This window comes from Sinocyclocheilus rhinocerous, unplaced genomic scaffold (assembly GCF_001515625.1).
Source record: "Sinocyclocheilus rhinocerous isolate Xijiao unplaced genomic scaffold, SAMN03320098_v1.1 scaffold200, whole genome shotgun sequence".
Taxonomy (NCBI): Eukaryota; Metazoa; Chordata; class Actinopteri; order Cypriniformes; family Cyprinidae; genus Sinocyclocheilus; species Sinocyclocheilus rhinocerous.
Window position 1 is genome coordinate 1,174,751 of NW_015641014.1, and position 12,852 is coordinate 1,187,602.

General features: G+C 34.7%; 3 protein-coding genes across 6 annotated transcripts in view; all 3 read left to right on the top strand.

Annotated features, from left to right (window-relative positions):
* Nucleotides 1-2,780: 2,780 nt before the first annotated feature.
* On the top strand, nt 2,781-5,535 carry LOC107753697 (troponin I, slow skeletal muscle-like). Of its 4 annotated transcripts, XM_016569908.1 has the most exons (8): nt 2,781-3,195; nt 3,406-3,446; nt 3,561-3,564; nt 3,710-3,751; nt 3,865-3,996; nt 4,070-4,159; nt 4,233-4,406; nt 5,183-5,535. In XM_016569908.1, exons 2-8 carry the CDS (start codon nt 3,433-3,435, stop codon nt 5,270-5,272), a joined length of 546 nt encoding a protein of 181 aa, XP_016425394.1. In that variant the 5' UTR covers nt 2,781-3,195; nt 3,406-3,432; the 3' UTR covers nt 5,273-5,535. The 4 variants fall into 4 exon arrangements, with proteins under 4 accessions (XP_016425394.1, XP_016425392.1, XP_016425396.1 ...); XM_016569906.1 differs by lacking the exon at nt 3,561-3,564 and having other exon boundaries at nt 3,406-3,445; nt 3,705-3,751; nt 5,183-5,533; XM_016569910.1 differs by lacking the exon at nt 2,781-3,195 and having other exon boundaries at nt 3,203-3,446.
* A 437-nt stretch (nt 5,536-5,972) lies between these two features.
* LOC107753699 (bisphosphoglycerate mutase-like) lies at nt 5,973-8,507 on the top strand. Its single transcript, XM_016569911.1, has 3 exons — nt 5,973-6,051; nt 6,546-7,168; nt 7,935-8,507. The coding sequence occupies exons 2-3, from the start codon at nt 6,568-6,570 to the stop codon at nt 8,111-8,113; spliced, it is 780 nt and encodes a 259-aa protein (XP_016425397.1). The 5' UTR covers nt 5,973-6,051; nt 6,546-6,567; the 3' UTR covers nt 8,114-8,507.
* Nucleotides 8,508-11,895: 3,388 nt separating this feature from the next.
* LOC107753651 (caldesmon-like) overlaps nt 11,896-12,852 on the top strand; it is a 30,267-nt gene continuing 29,310 nt past the window's right edge. The window contains exon 1 of the mRNA XM_016569857.1: nt 11,896-11,969. The gene's annotated coding sequence lies outside the window, so the exon portion shown is untranslated. The remainder of the gene's footprint in view (nt 11,970-12,852) is intronic.

A 12,852-nucleotide genomic window follows, 5' to 3' on the forward strand; every position in this document is an offset into this window, starting at 1 on the left:
GATTTTCTTTGTCAGGTCATAACACCATACTAGACAACCACAGGATCAGTGTTCATTAATTAAAATAAATCTGAAATAAATAAACATTAGAATTGTTGCCTTGGCAAGTAAAATAAAAGTTCAATTTAAAGTAGGCTACTAAAATTCCCAAAACTAAAACGGAAATAAATATAAATTAAACATAAACTAGATTAAAATGAAAATAAAAAAATAAAAATTATAATTCAAAATACTACTAAATACTATAAGAGTATCTAAATACTAAAATCGCACTGCATAGGATATGGGTCAAATGCTTGTTATCTTAAATATTCTCATTTGTTAATTTCCTAATATGTGTTTCAGAGTAGAGATGACTTTAAAACACTTTATTATTTCACAGATAACTGAGAACTACAGAAGGATGTCTGACGCGTGAGTATCTCTACCTCCATCAGTAATAACCAGCAATTTATGAATTCTGATATCTATCATATATGTGACATGTCTCTATCAACATTCTCTTCTATCTATGCTCCAACCGAAGCCCCCAACCAAAGCCAAAACCAAAACCCAAGATCACTTTAGCTCGTCGGCTGGGCTTGAAGGTGAGCGCCACCTGCTGACCACAGTTATACACACAGTTTGCTGGGTAGGTACTTTTCTCTGCTCAAGTAGAGATTCTACATTGATAACAAAAGTAGGCTAATAACTCTTTGCTTTGATATGACAACAATGGTCCTGTCATCCTGAAGATAAGGCTGCTGAATACAGCACTGGACATGCTGACAGTAGAGAAGCAAGATAAAGAGGAGAGGGAGCAAGTGTTCAGTGAGAGAGTTCCTCCGCTCAATTTTTCCGGCCTGTCAGTACAGGAATTACAGGTACAATTAAATGATTTAAATGGATCATTGAACTCCTTTTATAAAACTTAAAGGAATCGTTAATCCAAAATAGAAAACTCTGTCATCATTTACTCGCCCTCGTGACCTTCGTAGGTGAAATGGTGATGGAAAACAATGAGATGGGAGGGAAAAAAGGAATGTATTTTTACGCTTGCATTCGCACGCAAATTATTTGCTTTGGCCCCTGAGGCTTTGTTTGCGTTCGCTCGCAAAGAATGCAAACGTTTCTTAGGGGAAAGCAAAACGCAAGGTATCTCGGGGAAACGCAAAAATTTTGTATCTATGAGATGGGAGAAAATTCATATTTTCATGTCTCTCGCAAAAATATTGCGTTTCCGAGGGAAAAAATACGTTCTAGGAGGAAAACAATAATTTTCTTCCTATCTAACAGTAGCCTATTTATTTAGCAGCCTAAGCTGCACTTTTAATTTAAAGGCACAATATGTAAGTTTTCGCAGCTAGAGGGCGCGTATTCAAAACAAACAAGGAAACAAAAGCATTGTTTGATGACGCTGTGACTGAGTGTAGAATCGTGAGAGTTGTCGTCTTCATCCTCACAGCCGATGCAATCCGACGGGACTCGGGCAGAAATCATGTTCGTGGATGAGCTAATGTATTAATGATTTATTAACGTAGTAGAATGAAGCAGGGTGAGGCTGAAAGCCGTCGAAGCGAAACGAGGCCTCTGAACAGTCCAGTTCTTCTTCTCCTTAGCCCAGGTGACGCCTCTGACGTTGTCTGTGGTTCAGGAGTAGCTTAACAAGAGGAATACGACAACTGTAGCCAAATTCCTTGACACGTCTGTGTGTGGTGGCTCTTGATGCCTTGACCCCAGCCTCAGTCCATTCCTTGTGAAGTTCACTCAAATTCTTGAATCGATTTTGCTTGACAATCCTCATAAGGATGCGGTTCTCTCGGTTGGTTGTGCATCTTTATCTTCCACACTTTTTCCTTCCACTCAACTCTCTGTTAACATGTATATATATATATATATATATAGTCATTTTAATAAATATTTTATTGCACAAAGATCTCTCTAAACATATGACAAGTAAGGGGTAGATAGAGACTAGAAAAACAGCATCATGTCTGAGCAAAATCTCTTTAAATGTCTTGCAGATGGCAGCAGTACCAAACCATAGATGATGTCAAAGATGTAATCACTGTTTCTAGTTCAGATAGTACTTTTTCAAAATGTAAAATAAGCTTTGACTAACAATGTTTCACTGTAACGTGTTTTCTTACTATTAGTTAAGGCAAACTGATCAGTTTCACAGAATGCAGGGTAACAGTTTACAATAAAATCCTATTAGTTAATGCATTAACTAACAATGAGCAGTACATTTGTAACAGTATTTATTCATCTCAGTTGTTAACTTTAGTTAATTAAAATAAAACTGTTAGTTCATGTCAGCTCTATTATCCATTAAATATTATTTCATGATTGATTTTACTTTTGACTTTAGAACTTTTGATGTTAATACTGTATTAGTAAGTGTTAAAATAAAAAAGAACCAAGATTAATAAATGCTTGATTTCTCTTTTTTTTTTTTGATTGTGTTAACTAATGCCGTTATCTAATGTTAACAAATGAAACTTTATTGTAAAGTCTTTTACAATAATCTTTAAAAATTAAATGTTTTAATACTCACTTGTAAAATGTAGTATTTCAAATTAAAAGCGCTTTCTTCACAATCTTGTCATATTTAATACAGCTGCAGTTCTTCTTTTGCCCTACCGATGGCAGCCTACAACAACATATCAGGAAGAAGAAGAAACACTCAGCATGTCATTCATCACTTCTTCATGTTCAAGGTCCCTTATTGACGGTTGTGAAAATATCTGTGATTTGAATTAGTTAAGGTTTTATACATAATGTCTTCACAGATTTTTTGAATGGCTTTTTAAATAGAATGATATTATTCATATTTTCTTATAAAAAAATTAGATATATGGCAATGATATAGTTTTTTCCCAAGATATGCAGTATATCCAATAAAAAACAACCACAAAAAGAACAATAATACATGAAACTTCATTCCAGTTCTGATTAAATTAGATCAGGCAATATGTTCACATATAGTCTCATTAATGCTGTATTGTTGGGCTCACCCTTAGTCTAGAGAACATAAAGTACACTTGAGCACCAGGTGCTCCGTCACTCTGCAGCCTGGGATGTGAAGCATTTGACAGTAATAATGGTGTGGACACTAGTCTATTTTAGTGAGCCTCTCACGAGTGCTTCAGAATCTATAAATCTGCAGAGTTTCTTCCCTGAGGCCAAAACAGTCATACTTCCATCATCTGAGAGGTAAGGATCTTCAGGTTATAACGACTTCTAGCAATTTATGCATATTAGATTTTGTGTTACTTCTTACCCTACATCTCTTCAATGACATTACAAAAATAATTTTTAAATATTAAATGTCTTAAATTTGTACTGTAAATGCTTGTATGGCTATACAAAGCACTTATGTGTCTAATCTAGTATTTTTTTAAGAAATATTTTGTCATTTGTAAGCCTCCAGGAAAAAGCAAAGGCACTAAAATGTCTGACTCTGCGTACGTATTTTCAAAACCTTTATAAATATTATTAAAATAATAAATTATTTACTATATTATAAATCTTTTCATATATTAAATATGTGTTTTCATTTCTGGCCCCATCTGTGTCAGTCCGGTGAGTAACTTACATTTGAACACTGTATTTAATCATATTTGACACATACTTTACAAGTACATTTTATATTTTCATATCAAATTGAACACTGCAGAATTTGTGATAGTCACAGTATTGTTTGTTTGATATTGGCTCTTTTCTTCAGAAAAAGCCCAAGATTTCTGCATCTCGTCGGTTATTCTTAAAGGTTAGTTTCTATTTTTTTTGTGTTTCTGAAAAGATCTTGTTTCACCAACTCACCATGATCTACATATGAATATTTTATGGCCATGCATCTTCTGTCATTTTAATGCACTGCAGACCAAAATACTGAAGAAGGCCAGCACCCTGCTGGCAGACGAGAAGGAACAGAAAAAGATTGACAGAGAGCGAACGCTCAGTGAGAGAGTTCCTCCTCTCCAGCTGTCTGGACTGTCTGTACAGGACTTACAGGTTGTTATTCTTTGGCTGTTGTCAGAATGCTTTTGAAACTATTCTTTCTTACATGCCATTGCTCTGTTTACAGAATCTGTGCAAAGAACTCCATCAAAAAATTGATGTTGTCGATGAGGAACGATATGACATTGAATCTAAAGTTGCCAAAAATGAAAAGGAGGTACATTTTGTTGCTTTAAAAATGCCATTATTGATGCATTATTGATCAGCCCTGACTGATACTTCTGCTATAGATTGAAGATTTAAACCACAAAATCTTTGAGCTGAAGGGAAAAATGAAGAGACCTGCCCTGAAGAGAGTGAGAGTGTCTGCTGATGCCATGCTGGGGGCTCTGCTAGGTGCCAAACACAAGGAATCCATTGACTTTAAAGCTAACCTCAAGACAGTGAAGAAGGAGGAGGAAAAGGTAATCTCAGTACTTTGACATCAATATCATACTCAGACTTTATGGATTCAGTGCTTTAATTTGTCAGTATTCAATTATTTGCAGATTTCTTTTGTTTTGTTGTTGAATGGGTGCCATCAGAATGAGAGTCCAAACAGCTGATAAAAACATCACAATATTCCACACGATTCCAGTCCATCAGTTACCATTGTTATTATTGTCATGAAGCAAAAAGCCGCGTGTTTGTAATAAACAAATTCAACATTAAGATGTTTTTAACTTCAAACCATTTCTTCCAACTAAAATATGAGTCCTCTATCTATAATATTGCTTTCTCCAGGGAAAAGTCATCTCGTCTTAAGAAATATACATAAATCATACACCATTTTTAAGCAAAAACAGTCCAAAACAGATCTAATCAAATATCATATTCTCATAATTTCTCCAGAAGTGACCATTTAAAGTTGAAACACCTCAACGATGGATTTATTTCTTGTGGTCTACTTGGGGATTATTGTGATGTTTTTATCAGCTGTTTGGACTCTCATTCTGACGGCACCCATTCACTGCAGAGGATCCATTAGGGAGCATGTGATGTAATGCTAAATTTCTCAAAATCTGTTCCAATGAAGAAACAACCCCTTGAATGGCCTAGGCTGAGTTCATTTTCAGCAATCTTTCGTTTTTGGGTGAACTATTCATTTAATATGCTCTCTATGACTCTAGAAAACATGACAGTGTGTTAAATACAAATAATAAGAGTTATTGAAATATGCATTTATTTGTAATCTGCGCAGAAAGAAGAAGTGACCGACTGGCGTAAAAATGTGGATGCTATGTCTGGCATGGAGGGCAGGAAGAAGATGTTTGCGGGACCAAATGCATAATGAATTCTTTAAAAATTGTTATTTCAAAAATTTAAGTTCAATGTGAAAGCTATTTAAAAATACACATATTTAACTGCTGTTTAATTGTGGTTATGCAATTTTTTGTTTTATTGCATAAACAGCTGGATGAATGAAAAACAATTGTATGAGAAATTCAAAAAGCTGTGCTATTGTTATAACCACATTTATCAGTTCAAATATTGAAGCATGTGATTTATGACACATATCAAACATTTATTTATGTTAATATTTGATTATTATATAATTGCATTTGTCATTATATAATAATGCTTATATTGTAATAATATTTATATGTGATCAGTTGTGTGAATATTGAGGAAAAATAAAGCTGTTTTCACCAGTAATTCCAAGTTTTCTTGCTGGCGTTGCTCTCTGTTAGGAGTTTTTCGGGTGCCAATGCCATTTTTCCACATGATAAGAAAAAAAAAAGATTAAAACTACTTTAAATTAAGTAACTGGGTTTACCTGTTAAATTAGATGAACACGGTTGTAATCGACTATAATCCTAATCCTACTGTAATCCTACTCCTTTATTAAATTAAAGTAAAAAGAAATGGAACTGACGTTATCAACCTCAAAATAACGGCAGTTCCAATTCGCCACTGTACTCTTAAACACGCCTACTTATGGAGAACACGTAGCTGATTGGCTAAAAGAAGTGTCACTCAAGCAAACGGTTTCGCGTTTGTTGATGCTGCTCTGATAGTTCCTGTTGCAGAGCTGCAGCTACTCTGAGCTAGGCGTTTTCTAATCTGAAGGTGAGCACATAAAAATTCATAGTCATTTTCAATGGGCATGTCTAATTTCATATTCATTTAGATTTATAATTAATCGATACAGATAAGGATGTTTTGTGCGTGCACTGTGCGATGTCATTAAGACATGCTAACAGGCTAGTTCAGTTGTGTTCTTTTCATTTCAGATTCACTTCAATATTTAGATACTTATACATTTTAGCCTGTGAATGCGATATTTTTTCCTATTTTAGAGTTTGAAAATAAGAGTTGATCAGAGCTGGTCAGACCATTTGTTAAATTAGCATTGACATTTAGTTCATGACCCTTAACCTTTCAGTTCTAATCTCCAGTTTGGTTATATATGTATATATAGTTTATTATATCTTAATATCTTCTTTCCTTATAGTTCCATTTTGCAGATAGGCAATAATAAAGTTTACCATTTTTGATTGTATAACAATCGAGCAGTTGAAAATTTGTTATATAGCACATATCTGCATATGCATCACTTTCAGGCTTCTGTACAGTTTCTTCTGAATGTCCAAATACAAACTCTTCCTTCTCCGACATGGGGAGGGGGCCTGGAACAAGGAGAACCGCTTCTGCAGCTGGGTTGACCAGAAACTGAGCGAGAACGGGGTGGTGGAAGCTCAAGAATGCGGCAGACTCCTGAAAGAGCAGGGGTACCAATTCGACCAGGTTTTTACCTCCATACTGAGCCGCTCCATCCAGACGGCTTGGTTGGTGCTGGAGGCCATGGGACAAGAGTGGGTCCCAGTCACCAAATCCTGGAGGTTAAACGAGCGGCATTACGGTGCCCTGATTGGCCTCAATCGGGCCGAGATGGCGTTGAACCATGGCGAGGAACAGGTTAAATTGTGGAGGCGAAGCTATGACATCACGCCGCCCCCCATTGATGAGTCACATCCCTATTACGCTGAAATTTACAATGACCGCCGATACAGTACGTGTGACGTTCCGAAAGAGGAACTGCCCAAAACGGAAAGTCTAAAGGAAGTGTTGGACAGACTTCTTCCTTATTGGAATGATGTCATTGTACCGGTGATCAAGAGTGGCAAAACGGTCCTCATCTCTGCACATGGCAACAGCTGCAGGGCTTTGCTTAAACATTTGGAAGGTGAAACATATTTGTTTTTAAATTCTGTCATCATTTACTCATCATCTTGTCATTTGCTGGCTTTTTCCTTCTGTGGAATGATTTATTTTGCTGTTGTTTTATTTTTTGGTCCATACAATAAAAGTCCATTTGGTTTAGTGTTGTTTGAACCCCACTGACTTTCATTTTATGAACAAAAACAGTCGAAACATTCTTCAAAAATCTTCTTTTAAAATATCTTCTCAAACTAAGTTATATAATGCTTCTAAAGGCTGCGGAGTTAAAATTACAAGCATACTATTGACTATAACCCTTGACCTTAAAGCACTTGGAAGGTTATCACAAGGGGTCAAAAGTGACAGTTAAGACATGTATAATGTTGCATAAGTTTGCTATTTTAAGATTACTGCTGTTCTTTATGGACTTTCTATTCCTCAACAAGTTTCCACATGCATGTATCAAGCAGCACAACTGTTTTCAACATTCATAATTGTAAGGAATGTTTCTTAAGCAACAAATCGGCATTTTAGAATGATTGCTAAAGGATCATGTGACACTGAAGAATGGAGTATGATGCTGAAAATTTAGCTTTGCATCACAGGAACAAGTTCCATTTTAAATATATATTAAAATAGTAAACAGTTATTTTAAATTGTAATATTTCTCTTTAAATATGATCAGTAACGAAGCATAGAGAGTGGATAGTAATACTAATGAAGTTGGTATTAAAACATAAACCTTAAATATTTTAATATTCTATTTACACTTTTGCTGTCTTTCTCAACAGATATATCAGAAACGGACATTGTGAATGTAACGCTGCCCACTGGAGTACCAGTCTTGCTGGAGCTTGATGAAGATCTTCGACCGGTCAAGCCCCGTCAGCTTCTGGGCGACCAGGCCAAAATTCAGGCAGCCATCAAAAAGGTGGAGGATCAAGGGAAGGCTAATGCACAAAATAAATAAGGATTTTATTGGTGAAGATGCCAGAATCATTCAGATAGGAACTGTTCAAACAGAAAGATTATTAGTCAGTCATGAAGCACCTGGTAAAGATAGTTTGGTCACATACTGTAGGGTGTGTCTGAGGTAGACTGGTTTAGTGGTATTTTAGGAATCATGAAGAGTTATACAAGTCAATATTTTGAATTCAAGCACTGGTTACTGATCCAAAATGCACACTTGGTACATATATTTTGTCATAGCAAGAGGTCTGTATACCAAATAATAATGAAATAGATGTTGATGTAATATTATTTAAAATGATCATTTAATAATGTGTTGTTATTTTTTGTTAGCTCTTGCTTAGTTTTCCAATGGATTTGTGGCCACAGAAAACCAGTGGTGCCTTCCTTTGGGCAAAAAATTGGATCCATCAGTTGTGTTCTAATAGAATTTCGTATTAAAGGTCAACATATGCTTTTAACCATTTCTGTATTTAAAAACTACCAAACAAGAGTTTAGGGTCAGTAAAAAGTCACTTAAGCTCACCAAGGCTGCATTTATTTGATCAAAAATACAGTAATAATCTTTTAATATATTTTAAACTGTAATTTCATTGTCAGATGATTCCGAAATCATTCTAATAATCTGATTTGTTATTTAAGGAACATTTATTATCAATGTTGAAAGCAGTTGTACTGCTTAACATTTTTGTGAAAACCATGATGCATTTTTTTCTTTGATGAATAGAATGTTTAAAAGAACAGCATTTATTTGAAGTAGAGTTTTTGTAACAATGTAAAAGTCTTTACTGTCACTTTTGATCAATTTAATGCAGTCTTGCTGGGAAAAAAAGTAATTTCTTTAAAAAAATAAAAATCCTACTGACCTTGAACTTCTGAACTGTAGTGTATATAGATAAACCCAACTGGAATGGAATCATTCCAAAAATAAATAAATAATAGTAAAAACAAGCATATTATTCACTCCACTGTCTGGACTTCCAAGCCACAGATTAAATCTAATCTTGTTGAATTCATATTTATATTCCACAAATCAGGTTTATTAAGCTTACTATTTAAAATTCAAATTAGAGACTTCATTGGATGTCTGAAGGATAATTATAAATTATTAAAAATATTGTGTGTTAAATAGCACTGTTAGCTTACTTTAGACAGTATTTTAAAACATTCTTTTAAAGGGACATTTTGTTTTTATCTAAAATATTTATTAACAGAGATAATATGTGTTAAGACTAAGTTATGAGTTTATCATGCACTGCCAAACGCGACCCACACTAGCTCTTTTGTATCTCATTCTTTTCTCCACCAACGTTTACCAACTCAAATGCAAAGACAAACCAGTCTTACTGGTGAGTAAAATCTAGACATAGTTGTGGTTTAGAGTGTCTGTGCACTGTAATACCTCTGTTTGTTTTTGTGTATTTAATGTTGCTGAACACTGTACTGTATCTGTAGAGAAATGTTATGTGTGTGTTATTTTTGTTATAATGGCCATAGTGGCTTTCACTGTTACATGTCTACATGTTTGACCCCTGTTATGGCACATTATAACTCACCTAATGTGGTTTTACTTTCTTTTCCACCACCCAGAAGCACTGGTCTGCTGGGTTTAGCACATCCCTGAAGCATTTTCCTGAGAGAATAATACATAAAAATAAAGATTACAGATATAAAAGTGTTAATGTGTATTAAATGATGTGTGTGAAAAAGTATAAAACACCTATTAACCAGGAGGAGGTGCTACAGTGTTATCTGAGAAGACATTTCTCCAGTGGAACAGATGTTGATCTTAATATAATAGCGGTGGATGGTAAGTTTATTTTTACAGAAAGCACTAATGACATAGGGAAACTGATTTTGGTTATTCAGTAGGATGTAGCACTTGGCAGACTACATATTCACTAAACCTAATAGCTCACATTTGTTTTGCTGAGCTGGAATGTTTGAAAAGAAGCACTAAAACATGTTCTCATGGTCTTTAATGTCCTCTCAGAAGAATATACATTTTAACACATTATATGCTCTTGGGAAAACGTGCCACATCCATCTCCCTCAAAGCTTATTAAAAAATAATGTGATTTTCATTGAGTTTATTTGCTGATGCTATGAAGACGTGACTGGACAGGCTGTTTCTGATTACACTTGATATTTTTCATGGACTGTGTTCTGAAACATGGATTTCACAGTCCTAACTTTAAAACATGGTCTCGAAACAGTAGAAAAACATCACGGGAATCTGACTGTAGAAACTCTGCCAAGGGTCCAATTTGAGAACTGTTCAGTTTGGCTGAAGACCAGAAAGGCCTGGACACAATGTAGCCTCGTCTTCACTGCCAATCTGACACCGGTTTCTTTTAAAATGGTTATGGTTAGGACGTTAGCATGCCAATAGTTCAGGGACATTACTGCAACATCTATTATTTTCTTGATGTGGCTGTAAACTAGCCTAATCGACGTTCACTATTGCTCAACCAGGACAAACTTACACAATAACTTTACACCATGCAAGCACATTTACAAAGCTCCAAAATATCAAAGTTACTACAGTTATTGTTAATGTTAACTAATGAAAACATTGCAATTAAAAAGTTATACAATTTTTGTGATTTCTACACCATGCAAGCACATTTACAAAGCTGCAAAATACCATTTCAAACCAAAATATCAAAGTTACTACAGTTATTGTTAATGTTAACTAATGAAAACATTGCAATTAAAAAGTTATACAATTTTTGTGATTTTATTATAATAACATTTTAATTATATTATTTTTATTTAATTAGAATTGTAGGATAGGTGCAGACACATTAAAAAAATTCACAGGCATAAGCAATATATTAAGTACAACTTGCACAGACACTTTCAAGTTAAACAGCTTTTTTTTTTTTTTTAATGCGCAGTTGCATGGATTCCTATAGAAATGACTGGGTTTTGTCCATGAAAATTTTACCAAACAACAGTAAAATGTGATCACAAAATAACTATTGGGAGTATGGCAGAAGCTTTTTACCATGGCAATATTTTATGACAGTGTAACTAATAGTAGTTAAATGTGAAAAAAATGTATGATAAAATTAAATACACATTTACAACAAAAATAAACTAAAAAGCAGACAATTTGTTGCAGTCTAGTTAACAAAAATCACAAAAGTATTATTTTATTTTTTTTACAATAAGCTGCATGGAGCTGCAAAAACAACAAAGCAATTAGACTTATAAAAGTACACTGACCCAAAACAAAACAATTAGACTGACCCAAAAACAAAACAAGCAAAAACAAATAAAACAAAAAATTACACTGACCCAAAACAAAAACAAACAAAACAATTAGCCTACACTGACCCAAAACAAACAAAATAATCACTGACCCAAAACAAAACAAACAAAAGTAAACAAATTAACACTGACCCAAAATAGCCTACAACAAAACAAACTTAAATCAGTCTAAAGCGGTTGTAGAGACTAGCAAACCATCTTGTTTTCTTTGTCCTCAGTAGGGTCAGTGTAACTTTATTGTAATTTGAATTTTTTTGAGCTTGCTGATTTTAAAAACTTGTTGGTTTAATACAAGATGTTATTTTTTAACTAAGCTGCGAAGCTGCTCTGTTGGGGGCGATATCAGATAGGAGTGTGACATTGATCTATTAGGCTACTTATAGATGGAGGAAAGCGCTGGAAGACTGCTGCCAAATGCGTTGAAGTGATGGAGCTCGGCAGAGGCGGAGTCTGAACCGCTGCACATTTTATAAAATGTAGAGGCACGACTCATGTAATTCCTGCATTGCCCTTTCAGCAGCACGATCACACTTCAAAACTAAATTGGACAGCGCGCTGAAACCCGCTCCAGCTCGTTACAGGTAAGGGTTACAAGTCCTTCAAATTAACCTTTGAAAATCTTTCTTAATTGAAATAGACATGCTTTTATTTAAAATTATTCTTGTTCACAAATTCATCGTGTAAAGACATGCTGCTGATGGCAACATAATTTACTGAAATTAAAATGTTGGCAGCGCAAGACTCTTGCGGTGGACAAATGAATTGCATGTTGAAAATGCTGTTTTCACCTGCCACTTGGTCATCTTATTTTACAAACCTGCTCCGCGGGAAACCCATCAGCGCGAACATGAGGCTCGGTGACGGTGGGGCGCGATGACGTCACAGCGGCGACTTTAAAGCGATGATAAAAACATGAAAATGCTGTTTTCACCTGCCACTTGGTCCCTTGTCAAGAACATCTGTATACTTCCTTTGCTTTTAAATTACCGTCCAAGTTAATTCGAGGGTTTCCCACAAATACACTAACTACTAATTGTTTTTAGAATGAGCTCATGCGGCCTTTGGATCTTTACAATGAGTTTCAGTGCACATGTAACGGCCAGCAGTACACCTGCATAACTACTTCAAAATAGTTCCTGCTCACTGCATACAATTATAAAACACACTTTCGAAATAAAGCAAGTCACATGTTGAGGCTAATTCTACTAACATAATATGAATTTTCTACTTTCTATTTTTACCATACATCTATAAATATATATGAAACCACTCTGACTATGCACTCCTCCTCACAGATTCATTAAGAACCAGTGAACGTTCATCAATGATAGTTATATTATTATTATAGATTTTAGACAAAAATATTTTTTATAAAAACATGTTTTATTATTATACATTATACAAATTATTATACATTTTGATCAAAAAAATGTCATTAATCATCACATAACATCACATTTTTCA